Raw genomic sequence first — 22815 nt, forward strand, 5'->3', positions numbered from 1 at the left:
ACCCCATTGTCGCCTGCCTCGGCATAGGCACCGGCTGTAGGACATTCGTATTCTGGTCCGGAGCAGAGTTGGGACCCGGCTGGCGACCCTGCTGTCCAGGATGGCTGCCCGTATGGTTGGACTGCCCATTAACCATCTGAGCATATCCGCCCGATCCATGCGCCTGCTGGTGCTGATACACTGGATGATGGACTGGCGGAGGGTGATTGTATCCCGGCTGTTGCCCCGGCTGATGATTGTAGCCGGGCTGCTGGTTGTATCCCGGCTGTTGCGAATGAGGCGGTAGGGGCGGCCGATAGTTCGAGCCAGGTTGCGGGGGATACGGTAGATGCTGCGGATAAGGGGGATTAGGGGGTGGGTGGTAGGCATGCTGTTGAGGATTATTATGCAGGTAGTGATTTGCCGAGAGAGGTGGCGGGAAGTTGACCGTCGTCAAGTTTGACTGGACATGTCCGGAGCCAGGCTGACCAGGCTGACCGGTGTGACCGGGTTGACCGGGCTGACCAGGAACACCCATCTGGTACCCGCCTCCTCCGCCTCCTGATCTCCCGGGCGCCATCCCCGCCGAGGCATACGCTGACCGCAATGGATTCCCATACCCGCCGGGCTGTCCACCCGGTTGTGGTGCAGTATGCGGCGGTCTAGCCTGAAGAGCAGCGAGCAGCCGCTGTTGCTCCGCTGTTGGTCCGGTCGGTGGCTGTTGTCGGTACGGCTGAAATGCAGGTTGCGGCTGCTGGTGCTGCTGCTGTGGCTGTAGCTGCTGTGACGGATGCGAAGCATGCAGCCCGAACGGCGCGTCCATAGATGGGTGTTGTGCGATACCTCCGCCGAAACTCGGGTGCTGGGATTGGGATTTGGACGGGCTGGACGTAGAGCTGGTCTGATGAGGCTGATACCGCTTCGTCGGAGTGGTTTGGACTGGGTAGCCCGGGTTATTTGGGTGGGAAGGCGGAGTAGGCCGGTTGGAGTAAACGCCTTGCTGAGCCGAGGGAGATATATTATCTGCCTGAGGAGCATAGCCGATGTTTCCGGCTCCGAAAGGTGGTCCAGAGTTGTAGCCGTAGTCCTGCTGCGGCCCACCATCCGTCCCTCCGCCGGCAGCGTGGCTGCTTGACGGCGCGGTAGAGTCGAGGCCCATACCCGCAATCGTCATTTCGAGCAACTTGCGTTGCTTGTCCCGCCGTTCCGCCTCGCGCTCGTCTGCGCTGGGCGGGCGCGGACTGGTGGGTAGTGATATGGGCTTGGCTGTCGATCCAGCCGACTCCTGGTGGGTATTGTAGCCGGACGAAGGCTGCGGAGGAGCGGAAGACTGGCCGACGGTGGCAGATCGAGCAGCTGGGGAGAGCATAGATAGCAAAGAAGCCTGATGAGGCTTCATCATAGGCGCGGGGGCGGGAGCGGGAGCCGGTACCTGTGCTGCCGCTGGAGCCGGTTCGCGAGGGACTGGGGGAGCAGCCGCAATGCTCGGAGCAGGCACAGTGGCGGGTTTGAGCAACGATAGCAGCCGGTTCTGCTTCTCGCTCGCCGGCGGTGCAGCCGGCTGAATCACCACCCCACCCAGCAAAGCCGCCAGATCCTCCTCTTCTTCTTTCTTCTGGCGCACCACCTCCTCCGCCGCCCGCTGCGAATCCAGCACATTCAGGTTCCCGAATAGCCGCTTGAGGCCCTCCTTCTGATCTGGACCCGTGACAGCCTCCGCGGTGCTCGATAGCAGATCCTCCTCCTGCTTGTTGATGAAGCGGTCGAAGAGGGAATCGAGGGCGCTCGTACCGCGAACATGCTGTGGCTCAGCGTCAGGCTGGAGTGCCTCGCCCAGAGGTATGGCGGAGGACCCGTCGTAGAAGGGTTGGAGACTGCGCTGGCTGTTCTGCGGGGCGGGAGGGGGACGGGAAGAGGGTTGCTTCTTCTTGCTCGAGGGATTTGGGTTGTAGCCATGTTGGAAGAGCCACTTCTTCAGGGGTCTTTCAGGTCAGCTGGAGCCAGCAATCGTGCGAGCGTGCGAACTCACCCGACAAACGGCGTCACGTTATAGAACTTCTTCTCCTTGACTCCCGGTGTCTTCTTTGGCTTCTTGCCAGTCCACGTAGGCAGATCCGCCAACCTGACCCACTCGATCGCCTATCTCGTCAGCTGGGCTCTGACCACCGGCTCTGCGTGTAACTCACCCCAATCTCATTCCTCGTTTGCGCTTCAAAAAGGGTGGCCTCCGGTACTCCTGGCACGATGAACATGGTGACATGCTGCGAATTGATGTGCGTCTGGATCTGGTCCTGCTCATTGATGCTCCCTCGAAGATCATAGCCAATCTCTTCCTCAACCTGTGTGATCAGCTATCTATCGTATATGCCAATCCATCACTTGACTCAGACATACTTCTCGAATAGCACACTCCACTGGCGGCTCGTTGATGTTGATCTTCCCTCGTGGGAAAGACCATCCAGCATTCGACTTGAAGCCCCTCACTACGAGACACTGCTGATTAGCCTACATGTCCCCGCAGCTTGGAGCAGAACATACCTTGTCTCCTGCCTCGTTCAGCAGAATCCCTCCACAGCACGGCACCATGCTCTTATAGTTCATATAGTCCGTCCAACCGCCCGCGTAATCTATCCCGTTCGGACCGGCGAGCGTTGAGAAGAGGGGCGAGGTGGATATGATGAGTTGGGTGAATTGTTTCTGACCCATTGAGGGTAGATTGGGGTTGAGCGGTCGAAGGTAGTCCTCATAGAACCAATGACTATTCTTTGAGCTCAATCTCTCTGCGCCAGGCTTGGGTGACCTACGCCTGCTCCGCTTGCCAATAAATCCGGACGAGCGACTTCTCCTCTTGAGGCAGATTGACAAGAAACCTCGCATTGAGGTCTTCCAGCACCTCGTCGAAAGTCAAGTCCCTGAACATGCTCTCGTCTGGGTCGCCCTCGGGCTCGATCTCGCCACCGTACTCTTCATCGGCGTACGCAGAGTGGACGTGCGAAGTCGAGCGGAGCATGTTGGGATGTGAAGAGGGTCCGGCTGTAGGTTGTACCTCTGAAGCGAGAAGTGTCGCCAGGAGATTGTGAGGGTTGATAGTAGCCATGTTGTCTGTGCGTGCTGGGTGTGAGGGTGTAGAAGTGTATTGAACGGTGTACACGAAAGGTGCAGTCAAGAAGCTGTCGGTCTGTGTGCGAGCGGACGTTCCAGCTGCTGCTGCTGCGTGCCTCGATCCCGCTTCCGGCGGAACCACGGAGGAGAGCCCAATCTCCGCGTCCCCCGGCCAAGTCCGTGTCTTGGCTTGTGGCTCGGTTACGGCGCTGTTCGGGCCGGATACAAGGGCGAGCTATATCCTTATGCTCCGTCCACTCCACCACCACCTCGCATATAAGAAGCAGCCATGCGCCCCTTGTTCCCTCCCACCATACTCACGCAAGATGCCTCACCCAGTTCCAGTCCCAGCTGCAGTCCAGAAAATAGTCTCCAACCCCGTTTCGACCCGGGATGACCTCGTCGACCTGCTTCATGCGCTCATCACCCCCTTGTCGGCCGCACAGTCCGAAGGGGGTGCACGTGTCCGTGTGGGCTTCTCGGGCACCCACTTTGATACCTCCGCCGCCGAGATGGAGGGGTATGCTCGAGCGTTGTGGGGGTTGACTCCTCTGCTCTCGATCGAGCCGGATAGGAAGGGGTTTGAGGGGATGAGGCAGAAGTGGGCAAGCGGTCTGGCCGAGGGGACCAACCCGGACAGCGACGAGTATTGGGGTGATGTCCGCAACCATGATCAGCGGATGGTAGAAATGGCCGCCTTGGTAAGTCTTGTTCATTGTCAAGGTGACTCAAGCTGACCGGTAGGGCTTCTCGCTCTGCCTCGCACCCCATGTCTACTGGGACCCGCTCTCGGACACCGAGAAGAAGGCAGTCAACAAATGGCTACTCACCGCCAATGGCTTCACCTTCCCCGCAAACAACTGGAGATGTAAGCCAGCTGATTTCGGTCGATTGAAGCTCGCTGACCGGCAGACTTCCGCGTCTTTATCAACCTCGGACTCAAGAAGGTCGGCGCCGAATTCTCGCAGCAGGCTATTGATGACGAGCTCGAGTACATGGAGTCATTCTACGGTCCAGATGTAAGTCTGTCCTGGATCTCCTTCCACCGCCCTAATCTGACCTAACAGGGACTCCCCGCAGACGGTGTCCAGCCCAACTGCAAGGGCTATGATTACTACGCCACCTCGTTCGCCATCCCCTTCTACTCGCTCATCTACTGCCGTCTTGCAGGGGATACCGACCCTTCGCGGGCCAAGAAGTATCGCGAGCGAGCCAAGCAGAACATGCCACTTGCGATCCACCTCTTTGGGACGGACGGTGCTGCGATCCCTTTTGGACGGAGCATGACTTATCGGTTTGCTTGTGCCGCATTCTGGTCCGCCGTGGCTTTCGCCGAGCTCGACGTAAGTCTCGTCTGCCTTGCGAAAAGCTTGTGCTGATCGGCAGCTCCCCGAAGGCTTCACATGGGGCATAGTCAAAGGTCTCGTCCTCCGCAACATCCGATGGTTCAGCCAGCGCGAGAGCGTCTTCAACCGAGACGGAAGCTTGACGATCGGCTGGGCATACCCGCAGTACTTCCTCAGCGAGGTGAGTCAGCTCGATGATATGTGAGTGTCCAGCTGATGATCAGGACTACAACTCGCCTCAGTCGCCTTACTGGGCGCTCAAGTCGCTCCTCATCTTGGCGCTCCCCAAATCCCACCCGTTCTGGGCTGCCAAAGAGGAGGCTTATCCATCGCATTTCCTCAAAGAGTCGACGTACACTGTCAAATCATGGGGCCAGACCTTTAGCCATGCGGCCGGACATGACCTTATGCTCTCTTCTGGATCGTACGTGTGTCGCGCCTTCAGTATCTGCTGTCGCTGATGGTGACAGATACACGGACCACGTCCATCGCGCAAACTTTGTAAGTGCCTTGGTCGTCCTCTGCCGATGGGTCCGGTCGCTGATATCTCAGGCAAAGTACGGCAAGCTCGCCTACTCTGCCCAGTTTGGCTTCTCGACATCTACCGGCCCGCACGGTCTGCGTCAAGTCTGCCCAGACTCTACCTTGGCGCTCTCGGACGACAAGGACGAGGTGTACTGGCGGGTAAGGTACAGCTGTACCGAGGTGGAAGTGAGGGAGAACGGAGTCATCCGGGGTGTCTGGAAGCCATGGAGTGAGTTGTCTCACAAGCCTGTCTGATTCTCAAAGTAACCATACAGACGATGTGACTGTGACTACCTACCTTGTCCCCCCTCAGTCTACCGATACGCCTTACCACACCCGATTCCACCACATCCAAACCGCCCGTCCCCTTACGGCCGTCGATGGCGGCTGGGCGATCCACTCGCACACTGGTCCGTCGGAGCACTCGGAGCGACGCCTGCCTATCGTCACTTCCATCTCCGAATCCGAAGACGGGAGCTACGAGTCACCCACCGGGAACTGCGCCATCGCCATCTCCAAAGCTGGGATCTCGGGCATTGTCGATTTGAGCGGGACAGGAAAGGCGGTGGTACTCGATGTGGACGGAAGCAGTAACCTCATTGCGCCGAGGACTGTCATCCCGGCTGTGCGGACGCAGGTGGATGGGGAGGTGTGGCAGGCGAGTAGGATATACGGGGTGCCGGCGAAAGAAGGCAGAGTGACGGGGTGGTTGAAGGGGTGGGAGGCGGAGGTGGGCGCAGACAAGAAGGGGGTCCAGGAGCTGATGAAGGAGATGGGGGTGGAGGTGTAAATCATTATTGACATGTATCTCAAGAACCTTGACTGACACACTTCACCCAGTAAAACTGACTGCTTGGCAGCAAGTGCTCTCCCTCTCCAGCTCATGTCTAGCCCAATCTCCCCTGTGGTATGATCACACACTGCATACTCCATACATGAGACAGCCAAGAGCGGCTCTACCTAATCACGCGCTCAAAGATCAATCCCTACTTCCGGTCCTCGACGTGCTCGTGCTCATCCGCCATCTTCTCCGTAGCGTGCAGCTCGGCCGCCCGCCTCGCGACACCTGCATCACGCTCTTCCTGGGTGACCGAACCAAAGAGAAGATCCATATCCTCCAATGATTTACCCTGGGTCTCGGGCAGGAGCAGGGTGAGACCGCTGTGGAGTTAGCGGCAAGCAAAAGCAAGAACAGCGGGAAGAGAGTAGACTTACAAGCTGACGATGTTGATGACGGCGAAGAAGAAGAAGATACCGCCCTTGGGCATACCGATGACCATGAGAGGTGTGCACTTGCTACGATAGTCAGCGATGGTCGAGCGAGGAATGAGTGAGAAGGGAGGGAAGGACGCACCTGACGACAAAGTTCCAGAACCACTGAGTGGAAGCGGTAAGAGCGAGACCGTATGACCGAGTCCGGTTGTTGAAGATCTCGGCGCAGATGACCCACGGGAGAGGACCGACGGAGAAGCAGTACGGGATGACGAAGAGGTAGATCTGATCCATCAGCTCAATGTCGAGTGAGAAGACGGGGCTAGACGCACCATGACGGCCATTGCGATACTGGCGCTGGAGACGGTGCCTGACCCGACGACAGGCGGGTGGGTGTTGAAGACGGCTCCAATGATGAAGAGGAAGCCCGACATCATCGCCACACCGATCGCGAGGGGCTTCTTCCGGCCGAAGCGCTCAATACCGAAAGCAATGAAGATACCGGTCGAGATGATCTTGACGATACCGTAGATACCGGAGGCGAGGAGGGAGGTCGAAGAGCCAGTGATTCCAATAGCCTTGAAGATAGTGGGGGCGTAGTAGGAGATGGAGTTCTGGCCGGACCATTGCTGGAGAGTGAAGATGACGAAGGCGATACCAAAGCGGATAGGGTTGCCCTTGGAGAAGCACTCGCGCCAGCTCGCTCCCTTGGTAGCGGCACGTTCCTCGGCGATGGCTGCGGTGATCTCGGCGAACTCGGCGAGGACGTATTCGTCGTGCTCGTCGGCCTTGCGGAGCCAGGCAAGGTTCTTGAGCGCCAGGTCCTCACGGTCCTTGGTAGCGAGCCAACGCTACCTATCAGCGAGAATCAAAGATGTAGGTCAAGTGACGTACGGGAGACTCCTTCATGATGGGCAAGAGGATCATCATGAGACCGACGGGCACGAGCTGGAACCCAATGGGGACGCGCCACTGGAGGGACCCAGCCGAGGCGGGGTACAGACTGACGGCGTAGTTGATCTGACTGTCAGCTGGGATCAGGCGGGACAATGAAGCCTACTCACCCAGAAAGAGATGGCGACACCGGTGACGACGATGACCTGGAACTGGCCAGTGACGCGGCCTCGAATCTCCTTGGGCGCGATCTCGGACGAATAGGTGGGGCAGACGGAACTCATGAGACCGACACCGAGACCAGCAACGAGACGGCCGATGTAGACTGTACGTCAGCAGGGCGTCTCCAATGGAGGATAGGAAGTACGTACACTGGTTGAGGTTACCAAAGCAGACAGTCTGAACGATACCGCCGATCATGAAGACGACGCATCCGACCATGAGTGACTGATAATTGTCAGCTGGAAGCTCGTGCGATCAGAGTCAGACTTACCCATTTACGACCCATCTTGTCCATGATCGGAGAGGATCCAAGAGCACCAAAGAACGCTCCGCCCTGGAAGATGGAGACGACATTTCCTTGAAGATCCGCAACGTGCTCCGCCGTCCCCTCAATGCCGAAATCAGATGCGAAGGAAGGGAGGACCTAGAAGTCAGCTCCTGTGCCCGCAGGTAAGCAAGTAAGGCAACGTACCAGGACACCTCCACCAAGACCAGCATCGTACCCGAACAGGAAGATACCCAAGAAGCCTATGGCAGCGCAGAGGTACGCCCTCGAGTTGACGTTCCACTTGGGAGAGCGTTGAGATGCAGACGGGAGGTCGCGGATGTGTGCACCCTCCTCGCCTGAGCGTGTGGGAGCATAGTCCGAGCTGCCTCATCAGTTCCTCTCTTGATCGATGAAGAAGAACACTCACACAAAGTCAGACTGCGCGGAAGTGATACCTTTCGACGCCATGGCTGTTGGTGCTAGACGATGAGTGTATGAGTGGCGAGGTCAGTAAATGTGAGGGGCATGGGCTTTGACGATCCCTCTTATCCATCGCGACGGGGTACCCCTGGGACCGAAGCGCCGGCCCGCGGGGCCGTCTCGCCCCGCGTGATTTCCACTCACGTCTCTGTCACGAAAGTCCTGGTATTGTGGAGAAGGCAGGGCGCGATCCTCCCGGCCCGACGCCCCGGCGCAAATGCTTACTCAGTGGATGAAAGGTGGAGGAGGCACTGAGGCTGTCTCAGAGTAGAAGATTAGCTTCCTGATGCTATTTTCGACCACTTGCCGAGATGCGGCAGGAGCGGCATCTCCGGATCCCGGCGGGCCATCGAGGAATGCGCCGTAAAATACGGCAGGTCTTATCTCACTGCAAGCTTGATGACATCGAGGACCCTGTTGAGCGGGCCGGGACCCGGTCTGATCCGCTCAATATCCACCTTCATCTAGAAAACGGAACGACCTGCTATCCTCACCGTCCCCTCTGCTCGCCGCCATGACACCTGCAACTTGCCACCCCTCGGGCTGACCTGGTGGACATGGATGAGATTGTTACCCTCGGTGTCTTTGCGGATGGGACTGGAGGCTTGCAGTCGAGCTTGTGCAGCGGGATTAGTTCGGAAGTACGGGATCACTAGACAGTGCGCCGACCCCGTCTGCACGTCAGCTCTGACTTGCTGACAGCACTCACAACTGAGTCCTCGTGCTCATACCCAGGTACAATGACGGAAACCCGGGACCGGATCTGTTCCTCCGCGCCGCTATCTTGCACGACTTGGGTGAGGATGAAGGTCTTTGGAGCCAAGGACGCCTGAATTCAGCTCGGCCACGGACCGAGGACTCACCATCTTCTTGCAGTCCACCTGGAGATTGGCGAGATCAAACTCCCCATTCATCTCCACTAGCATCCGGTCCTCACTGTCCCACACCTCCAGGACTGCGCTGCGATCCAGTCCGGTACCCGCCTCGTCTATCACATCCAGCACCTTTGTCCACTCGCCCAACGGGACTGGCTTGATATCCGTAATCTCCGGGAAATCCATCATCACCTCCCGATCCTGGCTCCCCTTTAATGCACGAATGACCCCATACTTCATTGTCGTGTACTCTATAGCCTCCACCTGAGGCTGCTGTTCAAATACCAGCGCCGAGGTCGCCATGGTTGCGTGCCCGCAAAGCCACGCCTCTGTGACGGGATTGAACCATCGCAGCGGGTAGGACAGTCGGCTGGTGGATGATTTGCTAGGCAAGGGGAGCGCAAAGGCGGTCATGGGTTGATTTGCCTTGGCGGCTGTGGCTTGGAGGACCTTATCTGGCGGGTAGAGCGAGGCAAGGGCAGTGAGGTCCGCATGTTCCGGCGCGGGCGGGAGGAGCACGACCGCTGCGGGGTTGCCAGTCTCGGGTGAGGTGGCAAAGGCGTATATGATATTGTATGATAGCTCGCTCATTATGGTGTATGTGGTGCAATGTCTGCTGAGCAAGCACTCATTGATCTTGAGTGCGAGTCGGATGTACGAGTCGGACTTACGGATGCATACCTTCTTGTGGAGATGGTATCATCTCCACATGGTATGACGTCATGATGCCACATGCCATTGCTCCGCGTGCTGGCGTTTGCCTTCCAGCTTGCAAGCTATTTGCTGACTTGTCAGTTACGCATCTCGCTTCCTTCCGACTCTATACAGCCATCTTTCACTCATATCGATCCGCGCAAATCAACATGTCCAGCACCGAGCAAACTTCCGTCTCCCCATGCTGTGTCACCGGACGTGAGTGGTGCTTCAATGAGTTCAGGCGCGCCAGCTAACTTGCAGACGTCCATGAGGGTACGCCTTTGGGCAAGTTTGAGGTCCTTCACGGCCTCAGGACCTACGTCTCCAACCCCAAGCCATCAGACAAGCAGACCGGTAAGCTCAAGTAGAGCTCGAAAGACGCCAGCTGACGTCCCCAGTGGTCATCTTCATTCCCGACATCTTCGGTGTCGATCTCGTCAACACCAAGCTCCTCGCGGATGAGTGGGCGGCAAACGGATGGAAGGTACTCCTTCCTGACGTGCTCGAGGGGGATGCCGTCCCAGACTCTCACCTGAAGGCGATTGCGCCAAACATGCGGGACAAGGCGCAGGCGACTCTGGCGAGCAAGGCTATTGCCACTGCCGAGACTGCTGCCGCTCTTGGGCCGTGGATCGTCAAGCACCGCGAGGCAGGTGAGTCTCCTGCTCCCCAGACGCGTAGATTGCAGCTAACATATAGTCGCCCGGCCCATCTGCGAGAAGTTCTTCGATGCGGTACGGGCCGACCCAGCAACGTAGGTGCTAATAATAGCCTTAGTGCTCAGCCAGCTGACCCCCAGTGACAAGATCATCGCGGTCGGTTTCTGCTGGGGTGCGCGATACGCCTTCCTCATGGCCCAGGAGCCTTCCAAGGTTGACGTCGTCATCGCCAACCACCCCAGCTTCGTCACCGATGCCGACCTTGAGAACGTCAAGACCCCATCAGCGCTGCTGAAGGGAGACCACGATGTGGGTCTGTTTTTATCTGATCGGAGTGTATTTGCTAAATATCCAGGACATGTGCACCGACGATGCCCTCAAGGGGTACGAGACGGTCCTCCAGAAGAACATGAGCGCCGACAAGGTCTTGCTCAAGATCTACCCCAACGCGGTCCACGGTTTCACTGTTCGTGGGGACGATCTCGTCGAGAGCGAGAAGAAGCAAAAGGAAGACGCAGCCAAGGTCGGGATGGAATTCGCCAGGAAGTTTGTCTAAGCATGCACTTGCTCCAAATTCATCGCATTTCGACTATATTCTAACAACTGGATATCGATCCAAACCGAACTCCTTACAAATTGCTCCCTGATATAACCTGACAACACAGCAACCCAAAGACATCGCTCAAGCCGTCCTGACGTCCCTGACGTGGTCCATCGCCTCGTCCTTCTTGTCAAGCCCCTCATCCTCCAGCCTGGCGTTGTCTGCCCCATCGAATTGACGGTCGGCCTCCATCTGCTGCGTGATCCGCAAGTTGCGAGGCCGGATGTACTTCATTTCGACGTACCGCAGAGCGGCGATTTCAATGATGACCAGCAACCAGAGCGCGATGGATGTCTGCCATGCGACGCGGTAGTGGGGTACCTCGGAGGCAGGCCAGATGAGGACGTTGGACCAGGCACCTGGACGTCAGCCGGCCTCTCAGCTGTAGATACGAGAGGACTTACCAAAGGCATAATACAAAGCGATGGAGAAACCGATAATGAAAGCCCGAGACTCAGCATCGTGCGGACAGAGATCGGACATCCAGGCAAAGATGGACGGCGCGGTAGCGAGGGAGAGGTAGGTGGCGAAGTCTGAGAATTAGCCCCATCCGTGAAGCAAGCTGAGGTACTTACAGCTGAAATACTTGGCGCCGAGAGGTACGTTCCAAACGCTCAAGATGATACAGGGCACCAGACCCCAGACCGCTTGGAGGACGACAATGAGCCAACGGGACTGGAAGTAGTCGGACAAGTAGGAATAGACCCAGACTGTGACGACGGTAATGGCTGACCCGCCGATGGGAATGACATTGATTGCTTCAGTGGACCAGACCTGCTTGCCCTGGTCGTCCACGATGGATTTGAGGAAGAGAGTGAAGTCTGACAAGTCAGCGAAAGGGACGCGGTTTGACGTGAATGAACTCACACTGATACCCAGCCTGAGCGAGGACCGAGGCGGGGTAGAGAGACGCAAAGAAGTAGATCTGGGGCTGCTTGAAGGTTCGGATGATAGACCCCAGAGTGAACTTCTTGTTGTCGGCACGGCGGAATCGCATGGTCCGCTGGCGCGCGAGGTCGAGGTGAGATTCATTGAGCCAGAACGCCCAAGGGCTGCTGATCAGCTCGGGCCTTGAGGTCTAGATCCTGACACTGACTTGGGGTTGGAGGGGAAGTCGGGGATGAGGACCAGGCCGACGAATCCCCAGACTATGGTAATGATCCCGTCGATGATCTAGTAGGTCAATAGAGAGTCACCACACGATCCAGATTAGAGACTTACAAACATCCAACGCCAACCTGACAAGCCGTGCGAGCCGTTCAAGGTCTTCTGAATCGCCGCCTGCAGAGCGCCCGACATCATGGAGCCGACTGTGCTGTCAGCTATCTCCATCTCGAGCCCTGATCGAGCGGATACACTCACTCGACTGGCAGGAGTGGTAGAATCCGATTCGGAAGGCGATCTCTCGCGGGGTATACCAACTCATCAACAGCATGAGAGCACCGGGGTACGCCGAGGCCTCAAAGGCGCCCATGAAGGCTCGAATGGCGTAGATTTGCCGCGCATCCTGTACCAGGAAGAGGAAGAGGGTGAGAGTGCCCCAGCAGACCTCGAGAGCAGGCAGCCAGTAACTTGGGCGGACGCGGGTGATAATGATCTGAGAAGGGATGAGGAAGATAGCATATCTGCGCGGGTCAGTCCCCGCTCCCCCTCCATGTAGCTCCCTATGGCGAGCGCAACTGACCCGATATTGAAATAGGTGGTGAAGAAGTTGTATTCGTTGCCCATAAGGTTGAGATCTGCGCAAGAGTCAGTATCGAATAAGGGGCCGAGGTCAGAGGGGGAAGAGACTTACCTTCTTTCATACCCGACACATAGGCGTTATTGATGTTCTGCTGGTCAAGGCTGGAAAGTCAGCGAGACCCGATAAGCCTGCGACATCTCGCGGGAAGGCATGTAGGTGGCGCTCCGAGACGGGTGATGTCCGTGCTCGGCTGCTGACAGATGAGGTGTGGACTCACTACTTGAGCACTTGAGAGATACAGCAGTACACCAGCAGGATAGCGTCCAAGCGAGCGACGAACAGCCGCTCAGTCTTGGACTTCTTCTCAATGATGGCACCGGTTTGTGGGTCGATCGACGCGGATGGGTCAATGATGGCGACCGTTTCGGGCTCGTGGATGGAGTGACCTTTGGGCGCGCCGCCGATCATGGTCGAAGGGAACGACATCTTGCTGGCTGAGAAGCAGTCAGTGTAAAGTGAGAAGGGGCGAGGGGCCGGCACGGATATGCCCTGTGGTCTTTATACCTCGACAAAACCCTTATCCGCAAATCGCTGGTCATGCGACCAGTTGGCAAAGCTGGGGACGGACCGAGAGGGACCGAGGCTCGGATCATGGCTCCGACCCTAGCTTATCGGGATCGGCTATAGCATTCGGCTGTGTGAAATTGAGAATTGCTCCGCTGTAGCGCCGCCGAGACAATCGAGAGGAGCAGAGTGGGGGAGGGTTATAATTAAACCACCTTATCGTGCCTTAATTGAGATCTCTCCTGTGCTGCCAGCTCACACAGCTGCTCTCATCCTTCTCGTCCCGTTCCATCGGGCTCCAGATGAATGATTTTAGGCTCCAGACCCTGTACCTGACGGTCGCCTTGCGGGATCCGAGGAAATAGCTGAGGCGCTGAGGCCTAGGCCAGGGACCGATGTAAGCGAGGTCTTCGCCGCGGCTAAGACTGGCTAAGCGGAGCAGCAGTAAAGTGGGGGAGCTATCGGTCAAACCCGACGGCCCGAATAGAGCTCCCGATAGCTCCATGCTCGTCCCGAGTTCCGAAGCCGATGGGCTGTCCAGTGATCAGCGAGGGAGTGCCTACAAGCGATGCACCGATAAGACATCGCCCCCTGCTTCCCCATCATACTTTCGCTCACCAACCTTGCAGCACTAGCGGACCATACACAATGCCCATCGCGATCACCAGACCGCACCCGCATCTGCCTGTCCCGCTAGGTCAGCTATCAGTATGGCAGGAGTCAACAAGAGATCACCCGCTCCTGAACCAAGGAAAGGACGATGAGCTTCCCGCCGAGGCGGATGTCGTGATCGTCGGAAGTGGGATGTGCGGTATGTTCCCGTAGCTAGACCGCATTGATCTGGCTGACTCCCAGGTGCGGTCGTAGCCCATACCTTGCTCAACTCGCCCAACCGACCCGAGAAGATCGTCGTTCTCGAAGCTAGAGAGATCTGTTCTGGTGCTAGCGGTCGCAATGCTGGTCATTGCCGTCCGGATGCAGCGAGAGGCTTCACTGCCTTCTCAGGCATGCACGGGAAAGAGGAAGCGAAGCATATCCTGTCGTCGGAGTCTGATGTTCTTAAACGGTGGGTGTAGTGCTGAACCTCTCGTTCTGTACTGATATCGAAGGGTCGACGATTTTGTCAACAAGCACAACATCGAGTGCGAGTGGACTCCTCGTCCGACCTATGATGTCTGCATGACGGAAGAGTTTTACCAGTTCGAAGCGAATGCATACAAGGGATTGACGGAAGCGGGCGGAAAGCCGGATCAGTACGTTGTGCTCGGTGGCGAAGAGGCGCGAAAGGTATGTCAATCTCATTCTGCTCCGCTGATGTGAAGGATACCAGAGTGGACGCTGCCATCGGCGGGTACAAGTGGCCCGCTGCAACCCTCAACCCCGCCAAACTCACTCTGGGCATTCACACTCTCAACACACAGCAAGGAGGGTATGAGCTATACGCCTACGCGCCGGTCCACTCGGTCTCGCAGGCTGAAGATGGCGAGTCTTGGAGCGTCAAGACGCCCCGTGGATCGGTCAAGGCTGGCAAAGTGGTCTTTGCTACCAACGCGTACAGTCAGGCGGTCGTGCCCGAGCTCGAGGGTTTGATAACGCCTTGGAGGGCACAAGCGGTGCTATTGCCCCAGGCGCCGGTCGGAGAGGAGGCATTCCCGATCCTCGAGCCTAGTTTGTGAGTAGACTTCTCCAAGATCGGCAATTCTAGCTGACTAACAGCTCTCTGCGATACCTCGTCCATAACTTCTATTCCGTGTCAGTGCTCTCCATGTCTCATATCTACGAGTTGCGCTGATTGACAGAGCTCCCCGGCCAGATCAGTCCATCGTCCTTGGGACCTCTCGTCAATGGGACGGCATGTCCCCGGAGACACGCGCAACCCTTATCAACTCAGTTGACGACTCGAAGCCCGCAGACGAGATCACCGAGAATGCCATGGGTCAATTCGCCAAGCTCTTTGCGGCTGGTGGATGGGACCCCAGTCTGGAGGCCAAGGGGAAGAAGAATGGACACGATTACGCTTGGACGGGGATCATCGGGATGGTGAGTCTTCGCATGAACCGTCAGCGCTTGACACCGCGCTGACGCTATAGACTCCCGACGCGATCCCACTGATCGGTGACGTACCTGACAAGCCGGGTCAGTATGTCGCCGCGGGGTACAACGGACATGGTGAGTAAGGTCTCGCAGGACGGATCAGGTCAAAGCTGATCAGCAGGCATGGCTCGGATCTTCCTCTGCGCCCCTGCGCTTGCCGAGTACATGATGACGGGCGAGTGGGATGCCGCCATGCCCGCCAGCTTCCGCGTCACGCCTGAGCGTCTCGCCAAATTGCGGAGGAAGGTCAACCAGACCACAGGGGACGCCACCGCCCAGGGGTTGGCGAAGCTGGTAATCTAGCTTTGGTGTCAGTATTTTTAACGCGTTCAGCCTTTTGTATCTAGATTGGTATGTATACGTCTCTTGTATGATCTGGTGCGCAGAAGCCAAAGCAGCACAGCCCTGTCCTACCGCGAAGGCGCAAACTCCCATGTCCTCGCTTCCCCTTTCCGCCCCAAAATCTCCTCGTTTCCGCTCTTACTCACGCCCGCCTTGAACCCCAGCGTCCGCCTGTGCGCATAGCCTGGGTATGTGGCTGGATCGAAGCGGAACGACCGTATCAGCTTGTATTTTGGCTGAGGTAGTTTGGTGCCGGGGCATACGTGGGGCGGGCGGATGGCGAGCGCTCGGAGAGACCAGAGGGAATAGGGCGCTTGATCGAGAAGTGTGATGAGAAGAGTGCCGGGCTTCTTTGGAGGAGTAAAGGTGTTCGTAGTGGGAAGTGTGTGGAGTTTGCTGTAGTCCCCGTCATCCGAAAGATAGGCGTCCTCCTCATCGGTGACCTCATCCGCTGGCGCCTCTTCCTCCTCCTCATCGTCATCATCCCCCTTCTTCCGCTTCTTAGTCTGCGCCTTTCCGGAGTGCGATCCCGGCAGCAGCTTGTCCGGTCCAGCTGTCAGGACAGGTCGGACGGAGCGGAGTACGCGAAGAAGGAGCATCTGGTTGTCCCGGATGTTCCGATCTTGATCTTTGATTCCAGATCCTGAAAGTCAGCTCGGAGGGTCTCAAAGGTGAACTGTAGCCTACCGGAATGTGGGAAGTTCATGATCACCCTGGACCACCTGCCCTTTCCGACCTTCTTGCACTTTTCCAGCGCCCCTCCGTCCACTCCGAACTCCACCATAACCCCTCGCTCCTTCAGCTCCCGCACATTTCCCTCCCCGTCCGGATACTTTTCCAAGCACACCTTCTCCGAGTCATAGCTGGTCGCCAAGATTTGGTGTGCGGGGTGTTGATGATGTTGGACGAGAGAAAGGGCGAAGGAAAAGTTGGCTTCACCGAGGAGGAGGATGGTATCGTCGCTTGTGAAGGGGATGATGGCCTTGGCTTTGCCTTTGTCCTGCCGCGGGATGGCGACCGGAGCGGATTCCTCCTCGGGTTCAGCAACCTCTGTTGGCTCTCCAGGCTCGCCATCCTTTGCTGGTTTGGGGAAGCGGGCGGCCAGGCGAGCCTTCTTCTGCGCCTTTTTCAAGCCGGACGTGCTCGCCTTGACCGACTTGGCTTTCGAGTCCGAATTTTGGCTAGACTTCTTGGCCAGCTCAGCTCGATGAGCAGCTGCCTGGCGTGCCTGAAGTGCGAGCTTGAGTCGGGGCATGATGAGTAGAACCACTCAGTAGAACAGGGAGTCAAGAGCAAGCTGTGGAGATGGTAAAATTATCGATGTTTCAGGTTGCCGTTACGGCATGCGGTTCGATGTGGCAGATCCCTCCGAGTGTGGCGCTCGTGACTCAATCAGGCTCAGTCGCTCCGGACAGACTGGGTATTCAGGTAGGGCCTATCTCTCGCGATTACAATTAGAGGTCCTCCATGGAGCCACATATGAAGCTGGGCGTGGTCCCCTGGAGTCAGTGTCATCTGTTGCAACCCCAAAAAGGAGTTGCGGTCTGAGAGTCGCGTCTGCACTGTCTGGATGACAATGTACACCGTCCCCGTGTTTCGCCTCCAGTGCTGTCAATGATCCTTTGTCACCGCTGCTCGGTAGAGCTGAGCCACCTATCTATCAGATACGCCGCCGATGTTGTGCAGTTCCTCTCAGCTTCACAATATACTACAGACTTCTATTTGTGACAGCTTTGATTCGCGCGCATTATCTTTCGGTTTCCGTCAATCTCGCTGTACCACCAACCTTGAATCTCGGCAAAGAGCACCAGGTCTCGTACCGAGAAGTCTCCCTCACCAGCCTCCGAACTGCACGATCATATGGATCGGCTCACACGCATTACCGGTCGATCTAGGCTATCGCTTTGCGATATGCGCTCCCGGGCCCCAAACGCAGTTCTTAGTGAGCAACCAGGCGGTACGGCAGAGTTGTTTGATGTGAGGTCCGAGGACATGATCCAAATCCCTCGATGCCAGAAACACATCACCGGTATCGAAGCCAGCCTCTCAGAGTGGGCGAGAGGTGACTATCTGTCCATGTGCGACATGCTGGGCTCTCCGGGCGATACAGACCTTATGAAGAGACTCGAGGCTGAGAGTGGCCATACGAGCCTCAGCACTGCTGAGATGCTACAACCCTCATTATTGGAGGACTTCCTGAGCTTCGGCGGCGATGAGGGAGCAAAGGCACAGGTGGAAGTGTTGTGGGGCAAGATGGACGAGCAGCACGACCTTTGGTTGAACGAGTATGGGTTCTGGAGACCTGGATCCTCGGTGATTTGCTCGAAGTAGATGTAGAGACCAGGATCCCAATGAGCCTTATTGAGAGCGGTTGCTTGTAGTAATGTAGGGTGTACAGCCAAGTTCCTATCGCTCGCATCACTGTCAGCAGAGCGAACCGGATTGATGACCCGAGGCCGAGGCTACTCGAGGGGAACCTCATGTAGACTGATCAGCAGGTTGACCGCAAGTTTATGCTGTCAAATCCCCTGTTGAGGGGGGGTCATCACCGGGTGATCCGTCAGGTTTGAGCCGACCCGCCTGCTAGCCAGACCGTCCCTTTGTTCCCTTTGTTCCCTTTGTTCTACCTCGCAGAGTATCACGCCACCTACAGCGAGACCGCGGCCTAAGCTTCTCTAGGTTCTCGAGCTTCTGATGTGAAGGGAGCTCCGGTTGACTTAGTCGGTCACGCTCGGAGGGCCTAAAAAGAAGAGTCGATACCGCCGTCTGTAAGCCTAGTCTTTACATATCTTCGATACATTGATCTCATCGGCGCCATCGATCGCGATTGCATACATGCCCGCCTCACGCACCAAACCCAGACGCAAGAGAGTCGACGACAGCCCAGTCTCGACTCACTCGAGCATGAGCTCTACTAGTCGCTCGACTAGCGTGAACTCAACTCGCGGAAGCATGGGTCCTCCCACGTCTCGACCTACAAGGAAACCGTCTGCGTCTGTCTCCGCTTCTGCTACAGCACTGACCCAGAGAAGCGGCGGACAGAGCCGAAACTTCGCCCAGACCGAGAAGGCAGGAGGGCACAGAACTACCAAGGTCGCGGATGTCGCGGAAAGCCAGACTGAGAGTGTCTCGTCGCGAGCAAAGCGCGACAAGGATACCAAAGACACCAGGATGTCATCAGCCGCCAAGGATCACATCACAGAGATCGGAGGGCTCATGGGTGTATCGATGTCGATACTTGATAAGGAGGGTGAATGGCTCCGCTCTTACGCTGATAAGCTCATTCAGCTGGACGAGCTCTTCGATCCGATGCCACCACAGATCGCCACTTTCCTCGACTGTACCAGCAAGAAGAAGTCCAAGCGCAGGGAGAGGGTCGTCGAGTGTCTCAGGTCTCTGGTCGAGATGCGTGAGAAGTGGATCACGGAGTCCGATGTCGCCAAGAAGGGGTCGCGACTTCTCGCGGGAGGCGAGAGCACACCTATCGAGATCGATTGATGGCGGGCGTCTTGGCGCTACGTCGAGGGAAAGGAACTTTGACCTGCGCGCACTTGTTCATGTACTCGGCGATCGATAATGTATGATGTGTCTAGTAGCAGCTCTAAGACGTGGTATTCTCCAACTTATTATCTCTTTTGCGATGCTGAGCCGCCAGTACAGTGATGCTTCCAAGTGGCTCCAGCGCCGCTGGACACCCAGCGGATTCGCCACCGAGTGGCAGGGCGTCATCCGATCTTGACTCATACCGCCGGGTCTTTGGCTGGTGGGATTCTAGCAGGTCCTTTTAGTAGGTTCTGCGTTACGATCCTTTCAAGAGCATACGGAGGTGCAGTGCCGGCGGGGACGCGCGAACGTGTAGGAGACATCGCAAATTGCGGTGCAGCTGAGGCGGCACAACAAAGGTGACCAGCCCAGTGCATCCTTTGTCACGACATAAGCCACTCAGCTCCCTATACTTGTCTGTGCGCTCAGTCGGGACACTCGCACACAAGCTCTCGACACTACATACCTCTCCCACTTCCGACACCATCATCAAAACCCGGCCTTTCCCTTATCACCGGAAGCACTACAGTATGAAACGACTTGTGAGGCTTCGTAAGGATGCGGCGTCGGACGATGGAGAGAGTGTTTGCGAACACGTGGGGGGGGAATATTTCGTCCGGAAGATCTTGCCAGGTTGGAGGGTGACCAACAGGTCGTCGGGCGAGCTGTCAGGCAGCACGCGGCCACAGTGCGAGTACCACAAGCTTTCTGTCGAGTCCGGATTTTCGGACACTGCTGAGGCTAGTATCCTACACCTGGCGGACAAGATGGGTGCTGGAGGCAGCTGGCCATACCCCGAGTGGGTGTCAAACACAATCTCCAGTCATGCGGATTTGTCCATCGAGACACTGGAACAGCCTGCAGAAGTGAAGGATTTCCTGGCCTCGTCCGCGGAGACTGTCGGTCATACACGGGAAGTCGACCAAATTTGGGACGGGATTGTGACGGAGCATACACGGTGGCTTGACGAGTACGGGCTGTGGGTGTCGGGACCCAAAGTCTCCTGCTCGAAGGATTCGCCACCCAAACCGGAAATGAGTGTGCAGACGACAAAGGCGAACGAGGCCGAAAGCGCGATCGACGATTCAGGCGACGGAGCGGATGGCGATTGGAATTCGTGGTCAACAGGTATCAGATACGTCAGGTGAAGGAGTCAGTACGTGGCGAGAGCTCTTCCATGCATTTCTGTACACGACCCACATTACACGATATACATATACACCTAGATCTCCAAAACTTCGATCCCTCCAGCCACATTCAACTTCGAGTCCGAGCCCGTCATTCTGCTCCATAGTCGAGGTAATCTGGACTTTCCATGGCTCTATATTCACTGACACGAGTCAGCTCAACTCGTGTTTCATCAAGACAAAGCAGTACTCACTCTGCCAATTCCGCGACCACTCTTCTTGAATCATCAAACTCTTCCAGCCCATTCGCAAACATGTCCTCCTTCTTATACTGTTCCAAGAACGCGTTTCGTTTCCGCAATCGGTCGTACTGATCTATCATCCGCTTGAACAGCTGCTTTATCAGCTACATCCCCTCCTCTTCCAGTATTTTTACTCACAGAAGCAATACTCGTATGATTCCCCAACATGACCCCGCTGACCCGATTACTCGCCTCCCTGCCCGGCATTCCCCGCTTCCGCGTAAGCGCGACTTGTATCGACGCCGGCCCCCAGGGTACGAAATTGGCGAGCTGACGTTCTCGTATCCGCAGTAATGACTTGTGTACATCGGTCGGGTCGACGTCGCCCGAGATGATGTTAAGGCAGGAGATGTAGCAGGAGGATTTGGAGGCGGTGGTGGACACGAGGCGATTCTTGGGTTGAAGGAGGCGGCGCATAACATCGAGGGTGGTAGTTTTGCGGACTGACTTGGCCTATAAGGGTCAGCTTATGCCTCTTATCGCAGATGGAGTACCGTCAGCGCACCTTATCAATCTCATCACTGGTGAACGGCGTATAGCTGGTCGTAAGGAAATGACACCGAGGCGTGGGTATCAGACTGGCGATGATGCCGACGAGATCGTTGTTCATGTAGCTGGGATACCGTAATGTTGTCGTGGTAGCAGCCATCACGGTCGATACCTGTCAATCAGCAAATACTCCCCACCTGACTTGATACCACTCACAAGCTGGTTAGTCTGCATAAAGCTCGGATCCTGCACATTCAATCTATCCGCCGCTATCCGTGTCAACGCCGCATTGTCCAGCACGACCACCGAGTCTGCATTATTGACGAGCCGCTTGCAGGCGAGAAGAGAGTTGTAGGGTTGTACGACGACATCGGATGATTCGGGGAAGACCGAGTAGGTTTGGATGAGCTTTTTAGGGAAGCGGTCCGAGAGGCGTTCGAGGAGGAAGGAGCCGAGGCCTGAGCCAGTACCGCCTGCTATGGAATGAAGAAGGGAGAAGCCCTGGCTGTCAGCTAGCTCTCCAGCCCTCTCCTCACGCTTCGCCCAGGCGCCCGAACCCATTTGACAGGTGTCTGCCCCATACACCACTGCCCGCATAGCCTTAAAAGTACCGACAACTCACCTCGAGGCTGTCCGACCCATCCGCCTCCCGATCAATCATCTCCATAAGCTCCTCATACACCTTCTCTCCCGCGCTATATCCCTGCGCCCAGTTGTTTCCAGCACCTCCGCCATCTTTCGACATGTATATGTTTTCGGGGTTGTAGAGGGATTTGAAGGGGGATGCGAGTATTTGATTGATGACCTGCAGTATCAGCGCCTCTTATTTTGCTCTTGCCCTTGAACACTTCCTGCTCTCTTCGCAGTGCTAACGGTAGCTAGGTCTTCATGACCACGGCCTAGCCTGACTCGCCATTCCCCCTCGCTGCCTGCAGTGTCCCACTCCTCGTCCAGTCGGATGACTTACTCTTGGCTCCAGATCTATCAGGATCGCCCTAGGCACATAATGCTCGTCATCTGCCTGGTAGAAGAAGACATCTTTCCTATCTCCCTGCCCTCCGTCCGCCGCCCAGTCCTCTAATGTGCCGGTCGGGGAGATACCATGTTCCGCGCAAAGCTTCTGCCAGTACTAAGCAGGATCAGCATGCTATCCTAGCCCATGTAGACGCTAGCCCCAATGTATCTTGGATAGTGGAGTGAGACCTACTTGTGCTCCAACTGAAGAGGGTGTCGTCAGCCAGACATCAAGAACAGGTCAGTATGGATTAGCGCTTACTTTGATTCCCGGCTTGGCCCGCCTACTGTGTCAGCCTGACAGCAAAGCAGGGTCCCGTCTGAGGAAGAGAGGAGCACATACCTGCAGAGTGATGATCTCCCTGCCCATGACAGCTCTGGACGAGCTGTACGAAGTTGACTAGTCACGCCCGTCTGATTCGAGGAATGTGGAGTTCGCAGTCGATACCGGTCGAATGGCGAGGACACAATTTCTTGAGGCACGGGTGATGCTACTGAGCTTGCTTGTCGGTTGGTATGGTGTGTCGCAAAGAGATATAGCGAGCTGTAGGGTGTGGATGACGATCAACAACCGCAGCAACAACCTTGAGGTGCATGGAATGTTGACACGGAGAGTCTAGGGATCTCCATCGACGCGTCGAGACGCGTCGCGTCCATGTCTTCTCGCCTCGAGCCTCCTTAAGGGTTTGCATACGATCCACAGTAGCATCCCTTGTCGCCTCGTCAACGCTCCACGCCAGATATCGACGCTTTCCATAGCTATATGTCTTCGACCGCCACAGCTGTAGTCTATGGTC

At 56.7% G+C, this 22815-nt stretch overlaps 12 protein-coding genes across 12 annotated transcripts; 6 read left to right on the forward strand and 6 right to left on the reverse strand.

The window, feature by feature from the left end:
• Positions 1-52: 52 nt before the first annotated feature.
• On the reverse strand, positions 53-2917 carry MKK02DRAFT_11174 (Dcp2, box A domain-containing protein; the record flags this gene model as incomplete). The annotated part of the gene is made up of 8 exons (XM_053085509.1): positions 53-370; positions 920-1002; positions 1081-1961; positions 2009-2118; positions 2166-2318; positions 2374-2472; positions 2518-2737; positions 2784-2917. Coding segments are annotated over 8 exons (1998 nt in total), but the record flags the coding sequence as incomplete, so codon positions are not given.
• A 490-nt stretch (positions 2918-3407) lies between these two features.
• Positions 3408-5742, forward strand: MKK02DRAFT_44470 (uncharacterized protein; the record flags this gene model as incomplete). The annotated part of the gene is made up of 9 exons (XM_053092940.1): positions 3408-3782; positions 3826-3949; positions 3994-4100; positions 4149-4424; positions 4468-4608; positions 4652-4851; positions 4898-4928; positions 4980-5181; positions 5228-5742. The coding sequence occupies 9 exons, from the start codon at positions 3408-3410 to the stop codon at positions 5740-5742; spliced, it is 1971 nt and encodes a 656-aa protein (XP_052945545.1).
• A 196-nt stretch (positions 5743-5938) lies between these two features.
• MKK02DRAFT_44471 (sugar transporter) lies at positions 5939-8016 on the reverse strand (the record flags this gene model as incomplete). Its single annotated transcript, XM_053092941.1, has 10 exons — positions 5939-6113; positions 6168-6248; positions 6307-6449; positions 6497-7015; positions 7059-7184; positions 7229-7383; positions 7430-7505; positions 7552-7704; positions 7753-7930; positions 7976-8016. 10 exons carry the CDS (start codon positions 8014-8016, stop codon positions 5939-5941), a joined length of 1647 nt encoding a protein of 548 aa, XP_052945546.1.
• Positions 8017-8492: 476 nt separating this feature from the next.
• MKK02DRAFT_44472 (uncharacterized protein) lies at positions 8493-9494 on the reverse strand (the record flags this gene model as incomplete). The annotated part of the gene is made up of 3 exons (XM_053092942.1): positions 8493-8702; positions 8738-8857; positions 8892-9494. 3 exons carry the CDS (start codon positions 9492-9494, stop codon positions 8493-8495), a joined length of 933 nt encoding a protein of 310 aa, XP_052945547.1.
• A 272-nt stretch (positions 9495-9766) lies between these two features.
• MKK02DRAFT_44473 (dienelactone hydrolase) lies at positions 9767-10814 on the forward strand (the record flags this gene model as incomplete). The annotated part of the gene is made up of 6 exons (XM_053092943.1): positions 9767-9815; positions 9861-9953; positions 9998-10252; positions 10299-10353; positions 10399-10567; positions 10614-10814. The coding sequence occupies 6 exons, from the start codon at positions 9767-9769 to the stop codon at positions 10812-10814; spliced, it is 822 nt and encodes a 273-aa protein (XP_052945548.1).
• Positions 10815-10940: 126 nt separating this feature from the next.
• On the reverse strand, positions 10941-13029 carry MKK02DRAFT_24570 (major facilitator superfamily domain-containing protein; the record flags this gene model as incomplete). Its single annotated transcript, XM_053086908.1, has 10 exons — positions 10941-11218; positions 11264-11392; positions 11435-11680; positions 11727-11911; positions 11956-12032; positions 12081-12169; positions 12222-12484; positions 12544-12598; positions 12655-12704; positions 12821-13029. The coding sequence occupies 10 exons, from the start codon at positions 13027-13029 to the stop codon at positions 10941-10943; spliced, it is 1581 nt and encodes a 526-aa protein (XP_052945549.1).
• Positions 13030-13755: 726 nt separating this feature from the next.
• MKK02DRAFT_44475 (FAD dependent oxidoreductase) lies at positions 13756-15504 on the forward strand (the record flags this gene model as incomplete). Its single annotated transcript, XM_053092944.1, has 8 exons — positions 13756-13918; positions 13963-14173; positions 14217-14394; positions 14430-14779; positions 14824-14859; positions 14907-15147; positions 15198-15276; positions 15323-15504. The coding sequence occupies 8 exons, from the start codon at positions 13756-13758 to the stop codon at positions 15502-15504; spliced, it is 1440 nt and encodes a 479-aa protein (XP_052945550.1).
• Positions 15505-15611: 107 nt separating this feature from the next.
• MKK02DRAFT_26796 (uncharacterized protein) lies at positions 15612-16798 on the reverse strand (the record flags this gene model as incomplete). The annotated part of the gene is made up of 3 exons (XM_053087257.1): positions 15612-16186; positions 16231-16525; positions 16562-16798. 3 exons carry the CDS (start codon positions 16796-16798, stop codon positions 15612-15614), a joined length of 1107 nt encoding a protein of 368 aa, XP_052945551.1.
• A 656-nt stretch (positions 16799-17454) lies between these two features.
• Positions 17455-17874, forward strand: MKK02DRAFT_33125 (uncharacterized protein; the record flags this gene model as incomplete). The annotated part of the gene is made up of 1 exon (XM_053088658.1): positions 17455-17874. The coding sequence occupies one exon, from the start codon at positions 17455-17457 to the stop codon at positions 17872-17874; it is 420 nt and encodes a 139-aa protein (XP_052945552.1).
• Positions 17875-18378: 504 nt separating this feature from the next.
• MKK02DRAFT_33126 (uncharacterized protein) lies at positions 18379-19041 on the forward strand (the record flags this gene model as incomplete). Its single annotated transcript, XM_053088659.1, has 1 exon — positions 18379-19041. The coding sequence occupies one exon, from the start codon at positions 18379-18381 to the stop codon at positions 19039-19041; it is 663 nt and encodes a 220-aa protein (XP_052945553.1).
• Positions 19042-19616: 575 nt separating this feature from the next.
• Positions 19617-20234, forward strand: MKK02DRAFT_33127 (uncharacterized protein; the record flags this gene model as incomplete). The annotated part of the gene is made up of 1 exon (XM_053088660.1): positions 19617-20234. The coding sequence occupies one exon, from the start codon at positions 19617-19619 to the stop codon at positions 20232-20234; it is 618 nt and encodes a 205-aa protein (XP_052945554.1).
• A 130-nt stretch (positions 20235-20364) lies between these two features.
• MKK02DRAFT_44478 (putative tubulin gamma chain) lies at positions 20365-22388 on the reverse strand (the record flags this gene model as incomplete). The annotated part of the gene is made up of 11 exons (XM_053092945.1): positions 20365-20416; positions 20468-20607; positions 20654-20968; positions 21021-21176; positions 21221-21505; positions 21541-21591; positions 21627-21809; positions 21972-22133; positions 22212-22222; positions 22281-22302; positions 22362-22388. 11 exons carry the CDS (start codon positions 22386-22388, stop codon positions 20365-20367), a joined length of 1404 nt encoding a protein of 467 aa, XP_052945555.1.
• Between the last annotated feature and the right edge of the window lie 427 nt (positions 22389-22815).

This window comes from Dioszegia hungarica, assembly GCF_025882075.1.
Source record: "Dioszegia hungarica strain PDD-24b-2 chromosome Unknown MKK02contig_8, whole genome shotgun sequence".
In the NCBI taxonomy this organism is placed as follows: domain Eukaryota; kingdom Fungi; phylum Basidiomycota; class Tremellomycetes; order Tremellales; family Bulleribasidiaceae; genus Dioszegia; species Dioszegia hungarica.